Source organism: Amphiprion ocellaris, chromosome 16 (assembly GCF_022539595.1).
Source record: "Amphiprion ocellaris isolate individual 3 ecotype Okinawa chromosome 16, ASM2253959v1, whole genome shotgun sequence".
NCBI lineage: Eukaryota > Metazoa > Chordata > Actinopteri > Pomacentridae > Amphiprion > Amphiprion ocellaris.
In genome coordinates, this window is record NC_072781.1 from 25,035,956 (window position 1) to 25,059,230 (window position 23,275).

Genomic DNA, 23,275 nt, shown 5'->3' on the forward strand with positions numbered 1-23,275 from the left:
CGTGTGTGATATTAATATCTGAGTGATGAAAACATGACGTCAAGCTCACACACTGTCGCTCTTGTTCTCTCACAAACACACTTGTGGGCTTTCACAGCGCTCTGGTCATACTTTTGATTGAACTCACACATAAATACACACATATTTCACAGCGGCCACACATGCTGCTTCACATGCACACAAACCATATGCAGACAGATCATATTTATGTCGACATTCACCAATAACAGACCCGTAATAATTCTACATTGTCACTGGCTTCGAAGTGAATCTGCTACTGAATACCTTTTTATGAATTCAAAGGAAAGAAACACAAAGCTTTTCTTGTTTATATGTGTGTTTGTAAACAGCTTACAACCAGTCAACTTCATGATCATATAGCTGGTGGCCTCTCATATGATGGTCACACAGTTTTGGCTGTTGGATTCATCGCAGTGTAAACACACATCGCTGTGTCATTCAGCAGTGATATGTCTGATGTTTTCTCCAACTGCTGACCCATTAATGACAGTAACTTTTTGTCTGGGTCAGTACACTTTAATATCTCTCATGTATCCTCCGATCAAGGCCACACAGACTAACAGGATAATAATATAATAAGATAATAGGAAATCCTCAGTGACTGCGGAGTAGCAATAATAGAAATCCCTCCCTGAATAATGCAGTACAATTTATCACGTCGACAAAGGCGACATTACCCAATATTAGTTTTAGCTCTTTGTACTAAAGTAGCAAATGAGAACATTTCATTTTAACCTTTTGAACACCAAAACCCTCGGGCAGGTTTGGAAGTAACAAAGTTACAGTATTTATTAGAACCACAAATGATAAAAACAGAAGAAAAACTTTAAATTGTAACTTTTTTGTCCATGGACGTATCATTGTTGACATGCAGTTACTTTGGGAAGATTAACTAAACTGAAGCTGGGAATGTTGATATGTCATCTAAATTAAATCACTTAATTCCACATGTCTCAAATAAAAATTTGCTCTAATTGCATTCTATTAAAAAGTGTGGAAACTAATTCAAAATATAAGTAGTAACATCACTATAGTGTACAAAGGCCAACATTTTATCCAGTATTGGTAACCCGTATGGGCTCTTAAATCCAGGTTCCAGGTGCAGAGTAAAATGAGTAAAACCTTTACAGGAGCAAAAAATGCCTAGAATCTTCTGGGGTTCAAAGGTAATTGTGTCTTATTACTCCGCCAAGGAACACGGCATAATTATGTGACGATTGGCGTTGGTTTGTTCGTCTGTCTGTCTGTCTGTTCGCAAAATTATTCAAAAATGGACTGACGAATTTGGATGAAATTTTCAGGGAAGGTCAGAAATCACACAAGGACCAAGTAATTAGATTTTGGCAGTGATGCAGCTTATAGTCTTGATCCATGAATTTGTTAAAGATTTCTCTTTCATTGCCAGATAGCGGCACGGCGTCACTGTAACTATGACTACAAGTGAACACTACATCAGCTGCCTGCTGATGATCACATGATTGCGATCCTACTACAAATCCACCGCTGTGGACCACAAATTGTTTAAAGATTTCATCCATCAGAAATGGTACAATGACTGAGCAGCGGAGTACTGCGCTCTGAGTGCTTTTCTTATCTAATGGATTTGTTGAGATGCTCAATTGATCTCTGTCTGAAATTCAGTCACATGTTAGACACACTATTGACTGAATGTAATCAGATTTATCAGACTTTGAAATTTAAGCAAATTGTCTTTGATATAACAAGTGAAACTAACACAAGACACAAAACACACAGTGTGACCTAAACTGCCAGACAGAAAACTCCAGTGAGTGTGCCTTGAGGTAAAATGATTTGATCGAACTTCTGATTAGAAAGTAAAATATAACCTTTCACAGTCATTAACCTACAGGGAACAGACATTAGCTTGAGAGAACACATCACTACATCATGAAGATTCTCACAACCAATAGATTCATTGAGTTATAATGTCCAGTGACCTAATTTAATAGTTTGTGGTGAGACATGAGTCTATTTCTGAGGAAAACGATAGTCTGTGATCTTAATGGGAAACAGATGATCAGTGGCTGGAGGCTGCAGAGTTATCTCCTTAAATCAACAAGTGCTTTATGACCATTTAAGCAACCTTTTTAATAAAAGAGGTCATTCATTATGGTTCTTAAGAGCAAACTTTGTGTTTTTACCAATCACATCTAAAAGCTTCCTCAAGTTTTCTGATTTAACTGATTTTTACCAGTTGCCCTTGCTACTGTAGATCAAGGTTATGTTGCTCTCTTTTCAGACAGAACAGCTGTGTGGTGACCAGAGGAGCCTTTCTGGATGTGTTGGTGTGTCTGTGTGGGCCGAAGATCAGCCTTCTGGAAGGTGAGCACGACTACACTTCTTGAAGAACAGCAAAAATATGCAGAGCACAAAACTCAAACACGGCTCCTGTTCACTCCCTACAACCATATGGTGACGTGCAAAGGTGTTGCCATGGCTATCAGATGATCTTGCTTGATATTTTATGGCGCTCCCTTCACAAGAGACATGATATACAGTGCTGTGAAAAGTATTTGCCCCCTTCTCAAATTATTATTTTTTTTGTATATTTCCCCACTTTAATGTTTAAGAACATCAAACAAATGTAAAGACAAAGATAACCCAAGTAAACACAAAATGCAGTTTTTAAATGATGATTTCATTTATTAAGGAAAAAAAAATATTCAAAGCTAGCTGGGCCTGTGTGGAAAAGTAATTGCCCTCTAAACTTAGTAACTGGTTGGACCACCCTCAGCAGCAACAACTGAAATCAAGCGTTTCCTATAACTGACAATGAGTCTTTCACATCTCTGCGGAGATAATTTGGCCCACTCTTCTTTGCAGAATTGTTTTAATTCAGCAACACTGGCTGGTTTTCCAGCATGAATGACCTTTTTAATGTCGTGCCACAGCATTTCAATTGGATTCAAGTCTGGACCTTGACGAGGCCACTCCAAAACCTTCATTTTATTTTTTTTAAGCCATTCAGAAGTCGACTTGCTGGTATGTTTTGGATCGTTGTCCTGCTGCAGAACCCAAGTGCGCTTCAGCTTGAGGTCTCAAACTGATGGCCAAACATTCTCCTTCAGGATGTTCTGGTAGAGAGCAGAATTCATGGTTCCATCAATCACAGCAAGTCGTCCAGGTCCTGAAGCAGCAAAGCAGCATCATTCAGATGTTTGTTTGCAAGAGTATGATGAGCCTTTATGTTCTTCTTGGTCAGCAGTGGTTTTCGTCTTGGAACTCTGCCATCATGGATGCCATTTTTGCCCAGTCTCTTCCTTATTGTCGAGTCATGAACACTGACCTTAACTGAGGCAAGGGAGGCCTGCAGTTCTTTAGATGTCATGGGTTCCTTTGTGACCTCCTGGATGAGTCGTTGCTGTGCTCTTGGGGTAATTTTGGTAGGCTGGCCACTCCTGAGAAGGTTCACCACTGTTCCATTTGTGGATAATGGCTCTCACTGTGGTTCGCTGGAGTCCTATGGCTTTGAAATTCTTTCCAGACTGATAGATGTCAGTTACTTTACTTCTCATCTGTTCTTGAATTTCTTTGGATTGGGGCATTTTGTTGCAGCTTTTTGAGATCTTTTAGCCAACTTCATTTTGTCAGACAGGTTCTATTTAAGTGAGTTCTTGATTGAACAGGTCTGGAGGTAATCAGGCTTGGGTGTGGTTAGTGAAATTGAACTCGCTGTCCAAAAAATGTGATTAGCCACAGTTAATTCATGATTTAACAAGAGTCGCAATTACTTTTTCACACAGGATCGAGTAGGTTTGGGTAGCTTTTTTGTCTTAAAGCATTAAATCATCATTTAAAAACTACATTTAGTGTTTACTTTGGTTATCTTTGTCTAATATTTAAATTTGCTTGATGGTATTCATCATTTAAGTGGGGGAAATATTCAAAAAAAGAATTCTTTTTCACGGCACTGTAGTTTCTTTGACAATTACCCTTTTCATTCATGCTGTTCAAAGCAGTAATAATATTATAATAATATTATATATTATATAATAATATAGTGAGTTTTTACCATCACAGTGAAAGAGACAACAAAACCAGAGACAGTAATGTTACTGTAATGTCAGCTAACTGGCCACATGAAAAACTTGTGAGGCACTCAGTCCTGCAGCAGAATCTGCTTCTCATTCATATGCTCAGGAAGTTACAAATACGCACAGTTTTGCTCTGGTATCATTTTATAGGCTGCTTCTGTCTTTCAGCCCTGTTCAGCTAGTGAGCAGGGACATCAAGAGAACTCTCTGCACCTTTTGTTTGACAGATATGACAGACCTGCTTCTGATCAGGTTGATGGCCTGAAAATATTGTTTTTGTAGTTGATTGGCTACCAGGCACATCATTGAAACCACCACCTACTTGGAAAACTCAGTCCAGTGTATGAGACAGCCACAAAATCCTTGTTATTTTGCTTAACATGGCCAAAGTAGGAGTTTTAAAAAGACTAACAGGAAAAATGGATGGCAAAATGCATTTTCAAAGTTATTATATTTGGGATATTTTTGCCTTCATCACATATCAGTCAGTAATTAGTTGATCTCCAGCACTGACTTTTAGAAAGCATTTTTTGTGTTTTCTGTAGCTTTATTGGTAAATCAGTTCATCTTAGAGTAGTAATTAATGATACTGTACAATGACAATTGTATTGTCAGTTACCCCCAAATAAATACTGAACTTTCCACTGCTGCTTTCCACCACATTGCACCTTATAAACTCTCATCATTTCACTGATTTTCAACTTTTAACTTCAAATGTATTTACTGACTGATTGTCTGTGATCTTGTGGTTTTGTCATGTCTCCCTGTGTTTGCATGAATCTATGATTTTGCATTTTGTCTGTTTTGTTTCTTTCCATCTGCAGCATTCATGTCTGTTGCAAAAAAACATCTTGCTCTTGTGTCTCAGTGATAAATAATTTTTCCAAAACTCATGATACTTAGCTATTATTGGCTATTTTATTGCTGTTGAAGTTCTACTGTATATTCAAGCTTGTTTAAGGAAACAGTGTTTGATATTGTCTGGTTTTAAAACATTTCTTCTCAGTCTTCTTGTCTTGATGGTGCTCTGCTGATGTCAGACAGTTGCTGGACAGTTATCAGCTCAGTACGCAGCAACTGTGTTCGCTCCATTTGCTGTGAACTTCACTTTGAATCCCTCCACGTCTGAACAGACAACCCCGCAAAGTTTGTGCGCTGCTGCACTCTCCATTTAGACTTATTGTTGACAGATGCCAGCTTCATGTATCGAGTAGTTCAGAGAAGCCCCCTGTTGTGTGTGTGTGTGTGTGTGTCTGTGTGTGTGTGTGTGTGTGTGTGTGTGTGTGTGTGTGTGTGTGTGTGTGTGTGTGTGTGTGTGTGTCTGTGTGTGTGTCTGTGTGTGTGTCTGTCTGTGGTTGCACAGACCTGTGGGGGTCTCCTCAGTGGAGGAATGTGAAACCGAAGCGAGCGATCTCTGACAGATGGTGGGACTGTGCCTATGACCCAGTTTATGGAGGAGTGCTGTACAGAGAGGAAGGAGGGAAGGGGGAGCCGCTCGTGTTTTTGGTCGGCCATGTGCTCGACACATGTTGGTCTTGACAGTGGAAATACCGAGGATTTCTCCAAACAAGCGTGTAGATTGAGGGCCCGGCCTGCTCTGACTTGGCTCTGCTCCTTACATAACTAAATAAGCACCCTCTGGCTTACACACCTCTAATGCCTCTATTATTATCGTAAGTCTGTCTTTAGCTTCATCTGTCAGCCTCTCTCTGGTGCTGTTTGAGCCCCGCGTTCCTCTCTCTTTATTTCTCCTTTCTTCTGCCCCTCACTTCTAATCCCTCGCCCTTTTCCTCTTGTGTAATTGCACTTCTCAGACGAATCAGATGTTGATTTAAAAAGCCACAGGTTGGGGAAGTTCATATGAAAGCAGCAGGCTCCTAAGAGTGCCTGGCACCAGGGGTAAAGGAGGTGAACAATCCTCTTTTTCAATATTACTTCTGTTTTTTTTCCCCTTTTAACTGGCACCCTGCGTTAAGTAGGAACTTTGCATTTACCAGCCAATTCCTCTCAGCTCTGAACGCAGGTCTTTGTGCATGTATGTGCATACGTGTGTGTGTGTGTGTGTGTGTGTGTGTGTGTGTGTGTGTGTGTGTGTGTGTGTGTGTGTGTGTGTGTGTGCGTGTGTGTGTGCATTTCTCTGCCCCAGCTCTTTGATCCATGCAGACTCATAAAACAGCCCTCTCCATCCATTGCTTCATCTCTACCTCTGCCAGTCTTCTGTTTCTTTGCTCGCCAGCCATGCCAGTAAAATAAGCTGCTAGGTTTGGTTTGAGAGAGAGAGAGAGAGAGAGGAAAGTGGGAAAAAGAAGACCTACACAAATGGAGAAGGAAAAATGCCACAAAAATGGTTCAAGTGTTAAGTGAGTTTGCTGGAATTAAATGTCTTTCCATTAGTGTGCTAGCAGATGATGATGATGATGATGTCAAAAAAAACTGACTGTTCCTGTGCCTGAGAGGCTGGAGTCAGCCTTAATTCATTCTATTCCATTGAAGTGAAGTGACTTTTTAAATCAGGGATGTCACAGTGGCAGTCATGCAGAATAAATATTTCATTCTTTAGTGTTATATTTTAATATTTTGGAGTTTACTACAGAATATGTTTGCATTTTTCCACTCTTTCTTTAGTATTCACATGCTATGCTGGTCATTCACCGACAGAGTTATTCGTTGCTGTGATCATGCTTCCTCTCCCTGATGGTTGTGATGAATCCCGTTGTCAGATTTTCTCAGCCATCCAAGAGATGAACAAGGAAATGCTCTATCCTTGTTTAAAACAAGAATGTATTCTCAAGCATAAAGGTGCTTTAAGGAGTTTTTGGCCACCAGCAGCACTATTGAGCAGGTTTTTACTAAGGAGTCCCTGTTTTGTTTGTATGTCATGCATGAGGACTCATGCACATCAAACATTTCACACTATTTCACTGAAGCCTTTTTCATAAGGACACGTAACAGTGCTGCTTCATCAGCCTCTTACAGTGAAGGCATTGTGTCATTCAGACATTCAAGTTATTTTTGACTTTAATGTTCCTCACAGCTTCATTTAGTCATACCCACACAGCGATGCACTATTTGTCATACAGACAAGGTTGGTCTTATATAGCACAAAATAATACACTAATCAACAAAAGGCTAAATCTACATCTGTTGTGTAATGAATGAATGCACTCCAGCATATAAAGTGACTCTTTGTGACAGCTCACCTGTCCAGTGCAAAGAAAAGTAAACAGTGTGACTGGCTGTTAGATCCAGACCAATCTTCTCTCCATGTTGGGTATGACTTGTAACTATTAGTAATTAATGGAGTTACTGACATTGTTCCATGTGCCTAAATGCATGTACCTTTTTTGCTCTGGAGACATTCATATAGGTCCGGGTGCAGTCTGATATTGCAGGTATTTGGTAAACGTGGAGGAAAGAGTCCTACACAGCTGGAAGGGACAAAACAAACTTCAGCTCCTTTTAATCTTTTGTCAAAGCCCAGATTGCATTATTTATTAGTGAGTGTCATTAATCCGCTAAAATCTTTGTCTTCATCACAGTACAGTTTTATTTTTACGGATATTTTAGTTTTTAATAGATGGAATTGTAGAGAAAACTGAACAAGAAAGGAATATTGTTTAATTTGTGTGCAAAAACATTATTGGTGGTCAATATCAATATTAGTGCTGAAAAAGGGAATAAGCCCTACCTAAATTACTTCACAGCAGTCATAAGTACATCGACTGTCCCTATTGGCTTGAGAGTTTCTGTGATGCTCATTCAGACGTGAAGCCGCCACATTCAGGTGCCATCACATTAATGGAGCGCATATCTAAAAGGGACAAAGGGTGGCATCAAAGCACTAACCGCAGCAATGTCCCTGCAAACCTGGAGAAGGCTGCAAACATAAAGACTGACAAAGAATGCAGTATTTGCACTGTTTAAAAAAAATCATCTTTGCAGATATTCTGCAAGCAAAGAAGATGCGTATAACATGAATGTTCGGAGTCTCAAAGACAATCAGTTTGTTTTGATCAGAGACAGAATACGAATATAAATGTTCTCAACGTCTGTGTATTCTCATGTACAGCAAATTTCCTGCAGTTTCATTTCCTATGACTGTAACCACTCTAATGTATTCCTTTTCAAACTTTTGGGTAAACATGAAAGGAACAAAAAAGTAACTTTGTAACAGTAACTTTGGAAAACGCTAACTCCATTTGTGTGAATCAGCCAGCCGAAGCCTGGACATTATGTCTTCCATTTCTTACAGTATAGTTTCACAGGGATCTCTTCCCATCAGTATTCAGAAAGGAATCATTAGAGCTTCCAGTAACACTCTGTGTACATACTGTGAGTGTTAAATTAGGATAGACTTGAAAAAATTCCAAACCAGTCCTTGAAGTTAAATCTCTCTTAGTGCACACAAAAAATGTGTTGCCATAATTAGACTTCCAGCAGCTTTAGCACATGGGATTGATGTGCATCTTTGACAGCTTGGTAAGCCATGTGGATCCATATTTGGATACTCACACCCATTTAACTTTAAGATGTGCTTTTTCTGAGGGGAATTATGCACCAACCTCTGCAATCCAATGTCAAGAGAAGAACCTAGTATCCTTCCTCCCTCTTCTATGAAATACTACAGGATACTCCACACTTTACGCCCTTTTTCAGTGTTTCCCAACCTCAGGGCCAGGACCATGTCCTCAGAATCTACTCAGATGAAAGTGGTTAGCATCACTCTTTGTGAGTAGTTTGCAGGGTGTTCGAGTAGACAGAGCTTTGACTACAAAAATCCCAAAAAGTTGGGAAACCCTTGCCCTCAAACGAGAGTAAATGGCCTTTAAAACATGTTACTTAAAATGCAGTGTTGAACTCAGTGCTTTCAAAGCAGTTTACATTTGGAGTAATGTTTTAAACATTTTTCATTTGCATGTTGTGCTCTTTTTGGGCTGCACCATGACTTGGCAGTTAGCACTTTCACCTCGCAGCTAGAAGATGTCCGGTTCACGACCCGGCCTGGGCCTGGAAATCTTCTGCTTGTTTGCATGTTCTCCTTGTGCATGCGTGGGTTTTCTCCAAGTACTTTGGCTTCCTCCCACAGTCCAAAAAACATGCTAAAGTTAACTGGTAATTCTAAATTGTCTGTAGGTGTGTTTGTTTGTCTCTGTATGTAGCCCTGTGATAGACTGGTGACCCGTCCAGGGTGTCCCCTGCCTTCACCCTAAGTCAGCTGGGATAGACTCCAGCCCCACGCGACCCTAATGGGAATTAAACAGTGTGTAGGTGATGGATGGATGGATGTTGTGTTCTCTTTTGTGGTTGCGCTTCATCTGTATTATTTAACATTAATTTGGCCAGTAAAGGAATAAAAATTTCTCTGAAATTTATGAATCTAATAGATACTGTGACAGGTAGACAAAATCATCATTCTCTAGCTTTCCCTGATTTGTATCACAATTTTAGGACAATAGGTACATGGCTGTTATTGTGTAGGACCCCATCATGCGAATAAAATAATTCTGACCTGCTGGGCCATCGACACAGGACCTCTGGGGGGTGTCATGTGGTGTCCGGCACCGGGATGTTTGCAGCTGATCCTTTGGAACCTGTGGGTTGTGTGAAGGGGCCACTGTGGATCAGACTGGTTGCAGTGCATCTTATAGATGTTCCATTGGATTGGGATGTGGAGTTTAGAGACTGACTCAGTACATTGGGCACTGTGAGCAGTTTTTGGGGTGTATTGTCCTGGTGTATTAAATGGGCCCTATTTCAATTGACTCAGAGGAGTCAGCAGCTGTATTCAATTTTAATCACTCAAGATATATATACAGTCATGGAAAAAATGATTAGACCACTCTTGTTTTCTTCAACTTCTTGTACATGTTAATGCATAGTACAACTAAAGGTACAGTTGTTTGAACAAATATAATGATAACAACAAAAATAGCTTGTAGGAGTTTAATTTAAGAGCTGATATCTAGCCATTTTCCATGGTTTTCTTGATAGTAACCAAAATCACTTAAGTTCTTACATCAATAGCTATGACATTGTACTGCCAAAGACAGCTTTTAGGCATTCTATGTTTTCTTTTCAGTCTGTTTTAGTCACATGATACACACAGGAGTTAGTACTTGATTGCATAACCATTGTTTTTGACAACTGCAGTCATGCGTCTTTGCATGCTCTCCACCAACTTCTGACAGTGTTCTGTTGTCACAGCAGCCCATTCCTGTTGCACAGATTCAAACAAATTTGCTTTTTTTTTGGGCTTGTGGTTCGCCATTTTGTGTTTCAGGATTTTCCACACATTTTCAATTGGATTTCGCTCTGGTGATTGAGCAGGCCAAAGCATGGTTCCAATGTTCTGGTTCTCCATCCAGGCTTTAACTGACATTGCCGTGTGGCAAGGGGCATTGTCTTGTTGGAAAATCCAGTCATTGGAGGTAGGAAAGAGTTTTCCAGCTGATGAAAGAAGACTGTTTTCAAGAGTTCGCCCTTCACACAATTGCATTTGCCCTGTTCCAGCCATATTGAAACAACCCCAGATCGTCACTGATCGACCCCCATGTTTACTGTAGGGGCAGACAGTCTGGTTTGTAGGCTTCTCCAGGCTTCCTCCTAAACAGTAAGCTGGCTGGAGTGGGCATCAACTGAAAATTGGATTCATCACTGAAGAGAACCTTAGCCCAATCATCAACAGTCCAATCATTGTGGTCCCCAGCAAAGAGTATCCGGGCTTTCCTCTGCCTTTCGTTGATGGAGGGCTTCTTCCATGCCCTGTGTGACTTCAGACCTGCTTCAAGAAGTCTGTTTCAAACTGTCCTTGCCAAACAAGTCACATTTCTCAGCAGTGCCCACTCATTTTTAAGGTCCTTGGAGGTCTGACGACAATTCCTGACACAGGAACGGATGAGTGCACGGCCATCTCATGAGGGCCAGCTAGCAATTTGGTAGTACTGTGTTCGGCTTGTTTTTTCTTGGTGTAATGAATGGCTGTCTTGAAGATCTTCAGTTTTTTCCCTACCTGTGTCTCACTCATGCCAATATTTATACACACACACACACACACACACTACCACTACCAGCCATTGAGAGAATGCCAAAAGTGTGCAAAGCGATAATCAAAGCAAAGGGTGGTTATTTTGAAGAATCTAAAATATAAAACATGCTGTTTACTACATAATTCCATATGTGTTCATTCATAATTTTGATGCCTTCAGTGAGAATCTACAATGTAAATAGTTAATAATAGTTTAACGGTTAATCAAACCGTAAGTTGTGTCCAAACTTTTGACTGGTCATGTATATGTACTTAGCCAAATAACCTCTGGCCCTACACACATACTGTATATGTGTGTGTGTGTGAGTGTGTGTGCGTGTGTGTGTGTGTGTGCGTATGTGTGTGGGTGTGTGTGTGTGTGTGTGTGTGTGTCTGTGTGTATGTATGGATGGCTAATTAGTGGGACGCACCCCAGCAAACTGTAAAGCTCCATCAGCATGAGAAGGTCAGCTCTCTCACACTTGTCAGACACACACACACACACACACACACACACACACACACACGTAGCGTCTGGGGTTTGTTTTTCACAGTTTGGGTAATGACGGTGGAAGTTGATGTGAAATCCAGCTGTGTGCTTGCGTGTGAGAGCACGTGCAAGCATCTTGCCAAAGTTCTAGCTCGACACAGCAAAGTGTCGTTACTGCCAGCTTCTAGAGGACTATGAACAGTGCTAACGATGCACACTTTCTTCTAGTGTTTGTGGTATGCCTCTTAATTTACTGTACAGCACACTTACACACACCTTCATCATATGTCCTGAAATACTGCATAGTAGACTCAATCTATGTTTAAATGGTGCTGGTCTACTTGGACTGGGTGTGGAGTTTGTATCCCAGTGTTCCCAGGACAAGAACACTGACACTCTGCCCTCATTTCAAGCTCAGCTCAGTGCCCGTCTTCTCCTAACTGTAAGCCTGGCCTGGGTTTATTTAAACCAGATGTTGTGGTTAGATTTAGTTTAAATATTTGACCTGTGCTGTAAAACAGCCCATCACACATAGTGCTTGTATTCCTCTCTCCTGCTCATACATAAACCTTTACACGGGATAGTTAGCCTCACCCACAGATGATACCAATCTAGTCCTCTAAAGCTTTATTGCTTTATGGGAAATATTTTCATTTTTCTACATGTATAATGTGTGTGTTTGTTGTTTTCACAGGCCACCAAAGTTTCGACTGCATCAGTACCTGGTTCAGTCTTACCGTTTTCATTTTGGGCGTCTACACAGGAATGCTAATACCGCCAGTTTAAGGCTGGGCTCTTTCAAGTCTTAAGTTTCATGTACTAAAACATGACAGACACACGGGGGAAATCAGCATAACCACTGACCTTGGTAGATGTTTTGCCTAACTGCAGTCTGTATTCTTTTTATTCTGATGTGTTTTCATGGTTTGATTGCAGAAAGTAAAAGAACTGAAATGGTTGGCAGTTCATTGAGTAACATTCATTAGTTTCTCCATTAACATTCCCTTACTTTGTAAAGCTAAAACAAAGTTCACATTAGACTGATACACATCCTTCTATTAAACGTAGCATGTAAGGTTTGATTATTAGGGATCTCAGGTCACTCAGGCTTTAGTAGCTATTCAGTTTTTATTAGTACAGTTCTAATTCCACCACTGTCAAGGGTCTACAGCCTATGCTAGCACTTTTGGGAAGCTATAAACAGTGGTATTTTAAATGAATGCTGATGTTTAGCAAGATGACCGTCCTGGGTTTTGTGAATTCACATGCTATTATTTGGTAAATTCACAACAGCACTTTTTTTTCTAGTGCAGACAGAACTGGCAACTAGCAGACTGTGAGTAGATTTTTGCTAATGTGACTAAAATGGATTAAAATCACGTACTCCAGCTCTACTTGGTAATTATTAACTGTTAGGATTTGCTGTTTTTATTGATCTGATACAACACTAAATATATTTGGCAAAGGCTGGAATACATATTATCACCTTTCAGAAACTTTCCTGACTTGTTCGTGTCAATAATTTACTTTCAGGTCAGTACTTGGCTCCTTTGACTTTCCCACTGTAGTGTTTGTAACTGAGTCTACTAAGTGTATTAAATGGGCCCTATTTCAATTGACCCAGAGGAGTCGGCAGCTGTAGTCAATTTTAATCACTCAAGACATATTTACAGCCATGGAAAAAATTCTTTTTAACATGCATTTTTAGCTAATTATGTTGCTGTCTTTGGAGTGGCCCTGGACAGAGAGGAACATAGGAAAAGATGCAGGGAAAAGGGCTGTATATTTTCAAATTCTGACAGTTTTTTTGTTTGGTCATTTTTTAATTTAGCCATTTTCAGATTTTCTGTCTATCTCTACTTTAAGCTGTGTTTATTCACTTCCGGCACAAAATATTATTTCCCACTGGAAGCCCGGTTGAAGGGCCCATCAAGGGTGCAGGAGGGTGTATTTTCAGAGGCTGGTGGTGGAAGGTGGAAAGTCAGTGGGCACCTTTTGAGTCTGAGACTGTTGGTGAGATAAGTTTGAGTGTCATTATTCACTGTTTCCATTTTACAGCCCAAACAGTTTGTCGTGTACTAGAGAAAAAAAGCTAAATACTTGGCAGAATGATCTACAATACAAAAAAAAAATTATTTGCAACCTGATAATGTCGCTAGATAATAGTTTAAGTCATTATCCAAATTTTCCCAATTCATCGTCTGGAAAACATGATCATCCAGTTCTTGTTGAGATATTTCAATCTGGACCAAAGTGGTGCTCTGACCAACACTGCCATCATTAGAGCAGCACTGCTAACAAGTTAAAAGTTCATAGAGAGTTGTGCAGAAATGTACTCTTTTTTAAAAAATTTTATTCGTGACACAAACCATCACAGTGCACTAAAGCTCTCCACTGAGACCTGCCCCTGCACAGCGTTTATTAAAACACCACTCTGGAGCTTGGCTCACAGTGTACTCTGAAGAGCCAGATCTCATCTCAGAGTCTCTTGGAATACCAAACAGTAATCACAGTTCTATGGAGTCTGTATACAGTCCAGCTGCAGGTTTGCACATGAGCAGCGTAAAGAGACACAAGAGTTGTAGACACAGATTTAAACAAACACAGCTGTGGGAGAACAATGGCTATTTTTGATCAGACATGAAAATCACAGTGAAATGGCCCTCACAGGAACGCCTTTCATTTGCTGTGGGAAAGCTGGGCTACTCCTCCCTCCTCCACCGATCTACTTTAATAAATGCAATCATAAAAAAGCAGCTTTGCATCCTAACTAATGATGTTTTTCCTCTTTCTTTCTCCTTTCCTCACTCATTTGGGCCTTTTCTTCTTCCCAGTTCTGGACTTTCCTATCTTTCTCTCATTCTCTTTTATTGTTCCTTCTCTAATGAATGGATTTGGAGTCATTCAAAAGTATTTTTCCCTACATTGTATGTGTAGTGTTTTTCTGTAAAAGTCAGGATCGGAGTGTCATAGTGGACTGCATCAGCATGTGACAGGCTAAGGGTAGCATACTGTTTCTACGACACACACACACTCTCCATGTTTCTGTCTGTTCCGCCATGACAGACAGCTGTTTTCTCTTTGACACGCTCCCATTCTCCTTCAGTCATCCTCCTCTCCTTCCTCCCTTCATCATGTGTGTCATTACTGTGCTCTTACCCCCCATTATAACCATTAGGCTATGCTTACTTGGCCTCGGAGCCCCCTTTGAGGATCGGGTTCCATAGTAACCTGGCCCGTCTCCACGGTAACCCGGCCCATCTCTGGAGGAATGCGGCATTTCCCGCTCTTTTGTCAGGCCACGTTTTGAGTGGCGCTGCGGGGCCATATTGAGTTGCACTGGGTTTCATAAGCTCTCTGTGTGGGTGTGTGTTTGTGTGTGCATGTGTGTGTGCGTCTATGTTAAACTAATTGAGTTGGCTGTCAAAGCGGGGTCTGTGTGCAGTCTTGGAGCTGTACTGTAGGGAGGAGCAGAGCTTTAGAATGGCATTGGGTTTCTCTATAGCTGCCCTGCCTCTGAATTATACTTAAATTTCACAGGAAGTGCACGTGTCCGTGCACATGTGTGTTTATTTGCGTGTCCTTCTCTCCCTAAGGGTGCATGTTCACAGGTGGCTTGGCTGGCACAGCCATGGGCCTTTCCAAACAGACACTGACGCAGCCTTTCCTATAAAAGTCAAAATAGGAAGGAACAGAAGACACAGGCTTCTTCAGTCTGCTCTGTTGTCTGCATCTGTTCTCTGTACAAAGAGGAGTGTGTTTGTTTAGCTTGGAAAGGAGCGGGACTGGATACATCCAATGAATTCAATAGGAATATCTTAATCTTTGTGATATTAAGAGATAGCTGTAGTAGAAAGAAGCTCTGACTTGGTTAATCTTGTCAGACATGGAATGGAATGTTGTACGTATGTCTGTAAATTAATGCTTTTTGGCATCCAGGCATAGCTCTCCATTATGTAAAGTAAATGTTCACAGGTATCTTTACTCATATTTGACAAAACCATAGTGTATAGAGATGTACTGGTGCGGTAGTTGTGTAAGAGTTAGCCATGACGCTGCTAAAGAACAGTGGTTAGTTGGAAAATAGTTAGGAGAGGAAACGAGTGTTCTCAGCTCTCTCAGGCTGCATCACTGATGTATTCATACATCCCTCCATTCATTTTCTATTGCTTATCCAGAGTTGGGTTGCGGTGGCAACAGCCTAACCAAGGTAGTTCAGATGTCTATCTCCCCAGCAATATTTTCCAGCTCCTCCTGGGAAGTCCCAATATGTTCCCCGGCCAGATGAGAGTCCATCCTAGGGTCTGCTGCCAGTCAAACAACATTTTTGTTCCTGATGCCGTCATCTTTCTTGCCTCTGTTGGTTTGACAATGTGTTGTCCAAATCCAGCAATACATTTATCTGTTAATGTCATAATTTATTTTGATCATTATAAGATTCAATTCTGCTGCCCAAGCTGAGTTAAGACATTACTGGTACTTTGTAGTTATCAATATATTTCTACAGCATGGTGATTTGTTCTGCTGGATAGTGGTTTAGTTACCCGATGGCATTTAATTTGGAAATTATAATTATAGAGGTTTTGCAAGGTGGTTTAACTCTTTAGAGCCCCAACACAGGAAGGGCAGAAAAACACGAAAACACACATTTAGTCTAATTTGGCCAACCTTGGACAACAAGCATAAGTTAATACTTATTCACAGTATTTCTTGTAGGGATTTTTCTTGATTTCCTGGTAGGAGACTATATACCAATGGACTGATATATGACTTTAATAGAGGGTAGTCCAGTCTTTGTATAATGTTGCTCTGCAGCCACTGTGACTTTTTTAGAGTTATAGACTGAGGAAACTATTCCAACAGACTCAGATGTCAAATTGCCATGGCATGCAGGCAAATTGGTGTAGAATGTAAAACATATACTTAATGGTAGCACCAAAAAAATGAAGCTTTTAAAGATGTGCAGTATGACCAGATGAAATCTTCAAATAAAGAAATTACTGCAAAAGTTGTGTACCGGAGTAGCACAACCCAGGTTCAGTGATCAGCTGAATTAGAAATATCAGCCTCAAACTGTGTGTTTAGCTAACGTTACGTCTCGTGTTTGTCAGATTCTGAGGTCTGCACACTGCGTCAGAAGACTCTGTCCGTCCTGATGTCCTCAGAACTGGTCACCTCTGACACCACCTCCGCTGCCCTTGTGCCTGGCAGCACCCAGTACCTTCTCAGCTTGGCCCAGGTGGCCCTCAGTGCCAGCGTGGAGTCCCCTGAGCTGTGGGACAGTTCTGAGCTGACGTCCCAGCTCCTGGAGCATCTGCTGCGATGTCAACAGTACGAGGTGAGGGAGCTGGCAGTGGAGGGGGTCCTGAGGAAGCTGGAGGAGGAAGAGGACAAGAGGAGCAGACCTCAGTGGCTGTGTGAGACCACCCTGTCTAACCTGACCAGCCTGGCTCTTCACGAGACACACCCCCAGTGTCTGGCCAAGGTGAGACCACACACACATTCACACAAAAGCATTATAGGAGGTGCATTCATTTGCTGCCTGTATGTGCCTGGTTGTTTTATAGAAATGTGTGTGTGCATGAGCCCTGTTGATCTGTGTGTGAGCACATAAGCAACAGAATCTTAAAGTCCTGTCCTTACATAGTGGACTCCTTCCAAAAAATATGTTTTTCCTATTCAGCACAGTTTCACTGAACCACAGTGACATTTGCTGAAAACTGGTTAAATGCCCAAATCCATCTTGCAAAGGCTTGCGTGAGAGGCTAATCGGCCGCAGAGGGAAACGCCAAGCACGCTGGCAGTGAGCTGCCTCTCTCACTCACTTCCACACACTCTGAGAGTTTTGGTAGGCTCCCATTCTAACAAGTTTTGGAGAGGAAAATGCAGCCTATTTCCTGTTTGGGGACAGAAGGTCGTATTTCAGTGTGTTCATAAAGCGAGGACAGGCTGCCAGCAGACCTGCTCTGTTGCTCCTGTCGTTAACACTCCTCCAGGGCTGACACAACTCAGCACTGCTGCGAATCACTGGCTCTGTGTGTGTTTCTGCCCCACTGCAGACTGGTGTGCGTTTTATACGAGTTGTGTTTTAGCTTTCTCTTTTTTCAGTATGTGTGTGTTTGGTTGCGCATTCTTTGCCAGGCTCTGCTTTACAGGCCAGCCGTTAATGTTTAATGTGTCGGCCCCGTTAAGTGGAGCCTCCCCTGCGCCAAGGACACGCCAACCCAACAGGCCAGTTGCCATAGCTCGCCCTCGACTCCACTGAAGCATTCTGGGAGATTTGCGGGCCAAGGACTTTTCTGACCAGTGATGCTTCCAAAGTCTGAAGGAAACAAACCTGTCATCTTCAGAACTTACTCTTGATATATTAGAGTCAGGACCAGCTAGTTGGACCTGAGGAACACATTATCAGCACATTTAGCTTGAAATAAAATAATGAATTAAATAAAGTGGCAAGTTTTAGCTGTAAATTCAGTAGGTTTTCATCAGTACTGAAAGAACTATTTGTGACATATAATGCACTTTATGTGGTGATGCGATATGTGAATGTGCACTTAAGATATGAAGACAGCAAATAAATACACACATAAAAAAAAGGATTTCGAAATAGTCTCTCACATAAATAAAGAAAACAAGTGAACTCTAAGGAGGGGGAATGGATGGTGATCAGGACGAGGCTGCCCCACCACACACGGGTTAGGGTTTCAAATGGCTGGTTTGGACCAGGTGTCGCCAGACGCAGGCCCCACTCTGGCCTCCAGAAATTAAATCCATCAACCCTCAGAGGAAGATGCCGGAGTACCTGGTTTGGCTGGAGGTGGTGGCTGTGGGTGTTTTTAGACCGTGTCCATCTTTTTCGGGAAACCACTGGTTCCCGCTAGCTTCAGCTTCAGTCAGGGGAGGTCTGCAGATGCACATAGGAGAGACAAGAGGTCTGGGTGACAGTGCTGTGCTTTTCTGGCAGTTTAGATCTAATGCATTCAATTAATATTATTAAACATTTTATTGAACAATTTCCTTGCCGCTATTAAGTGTCCAGCGCTAGTGCATACTTACTCACTATTGTTTCAACACCGGGGCCGATGTGTGTGCCGTTATTCCTTTCACAGGCATGATAGGGTTGCCAGAACAGAACAGAAGAGGCCAGCAGATGGGACTGTTTGTGGTTTGAAGAGTAGATGGTGTCCTCAGATCACTTTTACATTTTATTTCTTCATACACTTGATATGTAATTTGAGATTTCCTCAGATTTTTTATTTTAGGTTGTTTCTGTTTTTTGACATTCATTTAGAAATGTATGACTGCCTTGCTCTTTGATTAAAATATCTTTTGGAGCAGTGATTTCCTGGTAAAAGCAGCCAAAACTACAGGCTGTATAGACTGAAATGACAGAAAGAACATAAGGCAGACAGCAGTGCAGGCTGGGCAGAGTGTGACTTTTATATTGGTTTGTGTGTGTGTGTGCGCATGTGCCTCTTCATGCAGGGTGGGTGTCACTGTTTATTTGCATGTTACAGCTATGAAAGTCTGTACGCCTGAGTTGGCATGTTTTCCTGTGACTGTGTATATTTGAGTATGTGGGCAGTCAAGTGTGTTGCAAGACGGGAGCTCATTAAATCTGGTTGTAAAAGTCAGAAGCAGCAGAAATGGTGAGACCAGCTGGGTCTGAGCTAGCAGTCAAATACCTGGCAGACAGACGCATGGATGAACAGTGAAAAACACACAGGCACTAGCTGGGATTTAGACTTAAATAATTCTCTCAATAGAGCAAAAAGAAGAAGAAATACTGGAAGTTTTTCTGTTAAAGTAGCAATAAAGAAAAGAGAAATCCTGTGGCCAAATGAATAATGACGCTGGCTTGGCATTAGTGGCCCCAGGATTGATACACTCTCACTGGAGTTGAAAAGAGCAACTGGACTTTGAAATATTGAAATGTTGTCTGAAAAATACCCTATATGCCCACCACAAACTGCCTGACAAGTGTAATGCTCTGCTGTGGTTGTTGGACACTAGTTTATGGTGCATTAGAACATTTCCAGTCATCTAAAATATGGACAACATTAGCTGTGGGTGTACACTGTGTACTCAGGCTGTATGATTAATCGACCATTAATCACCATCGCAATTTTGGCTTCCCACAATTCAGTTAACATGATTGTTGTGATGACCATGTTTGAAATGTCCCTCTTATGGAAAACTACTTCAGCTTAGGTCAGTCTGACTTCAAACTCATTTTTGGTTACTCACTTGTTTGAGCTGCTATGCTGCCATAACTCAGTGGAGACTAGAGGCTTCCCTGAGCACAGAAATGTACTAACATTAGGATTCATTTGGATTTGTGTTTCTGGTCAGTAAAATTTCAATATTCACATTTTCAGCTGACTCCTGAAAAAATTTCAGCTTCTTTCTGCAACTTTTAAAAGCACCCAAATCCCAAACATGCAAGCTGATCTGTGAAACACAGTGGAGGTAATGTCATGACTTGGGCTTCCACGGCTTCTTCTGGGACGGCCTCATTCATCTTCATTGATGATGGAACACATGATGGGAGCGGCAAAATGAACTCAGAAGTCTACAGAAACATGTTATGTCAGTTTAAAGAAAGATGTAACCGAACTGATTAGGACATCGTTCATCTTGTAGCAAGATAATGACCCAAAAACACACTTCCAAAACAACAAAGGAGTTCATCAGGGGCAAGAAGTGGAAGTTTTTAGACTGGCCAAGTAAATCTCCAGACTTCAACCCTATAGGGCTGCATTTTACCTGCTAAAGAGGAGACTGAAGGGAGTAACCCCCCAAAACAAACAATAACTGAAAGAGGCTGTGGTGAAAGCCTGGAAAAGCAAAAGAAGAATACAAAAGTTTAGTGATGTCAGTGGGTCACAGGCTTGATGCAGTTATTGCAAGCAAAGGATCTGCAACTAAATATTAAGTCTTATTCACTTTCATCTATTTTAAGTCTGTTACAAATAATTCTATCTTCTAAGTTGTGTATCAGATCCAGATGTAAAGACCTGGAAATAAAAGATGAAATGTTGATCTCTTGTCTCATATTCATCTTTTGATGTCAAACCCAAATATTTTCAGTCTACAGCAAAAATAAAGGAACTGGCCTTACTGTTCCAATACTTCTGGAGTGGAGTGTGTGTCAGTACCTCGTCTTTTGCTAGTGTGCAGGCATCTTATCTCATCTAGTCCTTTCTTTTCTTTTGTTGTTTTGCTAAAACTACTGCCTTCCACAGCTGAAAATGAGGTTAATAATAAAGTCTATTAATGAATCATAAGAGTGGTTATTTGTGGGCTCCAAAAGCAAAACAGAGAGCTGAAAGTTGCTTCACAAAACGGAAGCAAACTGCAAAGTTGGTTGATTATTCTCTGTGCATTTGTCACTATTATCAACCACGTTGACGTTCCACGCAGTGTTTTTATTAATTGCTTCTTTTTTTTAATGATTTGTGCAGCTTTATTCTTCACTGTATTGTTAAATAAGAGCAACTCATGGATTCTGTTTGATTACCTTCTGTGCACTTTTACATGATTTACATGAATAGATATATTTGAATTTTAAATCTAGTGTTCTATTTAGTGATATTTGTTTCTCAAGCCTAATAATCATTCATTTTTGCTAGACTAAACTGTTAGATCAATCAGTCAATAACAACAACAGCCCGAAAGCTCAGCAGGTCTACCTTGTCTTTTTACTGCTCTCGTGCACAAATATACAGTCGCACACACATATACACTCTGATGTTTACACACAGACGCTGCATGCAAGCGATCGCTCTGCCCTCCACCCACACAGTTCCTATAAAGAAAGCTTTATTTTAAAGCTCTAATAACAGGTTGGGGCCTTGAAAGAAATAATAATCACTGAGATATGCAGCAGGAATGTCAACATGCATTCTCGGCTGGATGTGTTTTTTAACGGGGTCTTGCGCAGTGGAAAACACATCTTTTCCTCCTCACGTTTGGCGACTTTCCTTTCGCTCTGAAGGAGTCACGGAGCAAAGAAAACAGCATGGGGAAGGATGGAGAGGTGGGAGGAGGGAGGCAGAAAATCAAGTTCAGGAGGTTAAGCTGAAAGGATGCCAAGAGTAGACACAACATGAGGAACATGTCACTGCCTGAATGAAACAGGGAGGGAAAGACAAAGCTTCAACATGCTGGTAGTTTTTCTCTTCTTTGTGACCTTGCATGTGTCCATACATCCATACATACACAGATATCTGTGTGTGAGAGAGAGAGTAAGGCAGCTGTGTACCTGTGGTTAGGGTGTGTGGAGGGAGGACCGGGCCAGTGGGGTAAAAATACCATTGGGGCAACTTTCCAGCCACACTGCAGAGAGGACACCAAAGCTGTGTTGACTGATGGCCCTGAGCAACGTCCCTCATCAGTAGCGCTGAGAGTGTGTGAGGGACAGAGAGATGGAGGTGAAGAGTAGTGATGACATCAGTATGTTACACAATATCGGTTTACTCACTTACCCTGTCTCTGCCTCCCCTCACTCCTCTCAGGTCCTTCAGACGTTGTGTGTGGTGAGCTCCAGCGGTGAGCTTCTGTGGAGGGATGGAGTGAAGACTTTATCACAGGAGGACACTCTGCTGTATCTCCTCACTCTGGCTCAGAACTCTGCTCACAGGTCGGAGAAAACACACTAATAAACACTAATAATAAAGGTGATGTACTCAAATGACCAAACTCTCTCTTTATGTCAGGATTTGGGACGATCAAATCACTTATGAGCTGATCAGTTTTCGTAAGAACCTAAGCCCAACTTCTTGTTTGTGTCTGTTGTCATACAAGTGTTGCAAATTTGAACAATTTATGTGATACACTACCGTTCAAAAGTTTGGGTTCACTTAGAAATGTCCTTATTTTTGAAAGAAAAGCGTTTTTTTTTCAATGAAGATAACATTAAATGAATCAAATACAATCTAGACATCGTTAATTTGGTAAATGACTATTCTAGCTGGAAACTGCAGATTTTTAATGGAGTATCTACATGGGAGTACAGAGGCCCATTTCCAGCAACCATCACTCCGGTGTTCTAATGCTACATTGTGTTAGCTAATGGTGTTGCAAGGCTAATTGATGATTAGAAAGCCCTTGTTTGTGCAATTATGTTAGCACATGACTAAAAGTGTGTATCATGAAATTGTCTGGGTGACCCCAAACTTTTGAACGGTAGTGTATATGCAACAGTATCAATCAATAATTGATTAATTACTGTTAAAAATTCAACTGCCTTTTTATTGGTTTTGCACTAACATCGCAGGCTAAACTGCAGGCATATGACAAGAGCTGCCAAAGCAACTGTTACATATGTTACAGGGATGTAGGAAAGATGTCCTAATTCCTCCTGACTTGCGTAATTCATGTGCATACAGAGGTCATTTTGCCTCACATAAGACTTTATCATGGTGCCCCTTTACTTGCTCAGCAAACCTACACTACTTAGAAGTGTGTAATATCTAGGAAAATGGTATCAAATATACTAAATATTGAATTACTTGGATAAAAGGCAAAAAACAAAACACGTCTCTACTCTGGACCTTGAACTCCGTGGGGGGCAGATATTCGGATCTCAAAATTAATATCCGGATACCACCGTCAGGACCGGATATTCGGCTATTCGGGTCCAGCCCTAATAATTTGTCAATTTTAGGAACAATATATATTTTT

At 41.2% G+C, this 23,275-nt stretch overlaps 1 protein-coding gene across 2 annotated transcripts in view; it reads left to right on the plus strand.

Annotated features, from left to right (window-relative positions):
- Positions 1-23,275, plus strand: part of thada (THADA armadillo repeat containing) — a 129,141-nt gene that overhangs the window by 79,584 nt on the left and 26,282 nt on the right. For both annotated transcript variants that reach the window (XM_023276786.3, XM_035951242.2), the window contains exons 31-33: positions 2,282-2,364; positions 16,702-17,075; positions 22,108-22,232. In XM_023276786.3, coding sequence (XP_023132554.3) covers positions 2,282-2,364; positions 16,702-17,075; positions 22,108-22,232 — 582 coding nt within the window. The remainder of the gene's footprint in view (positions 1-2,281; positions 2,365-16,701; positions 17,076-22,107; positions 22,233-23,275) is intronic.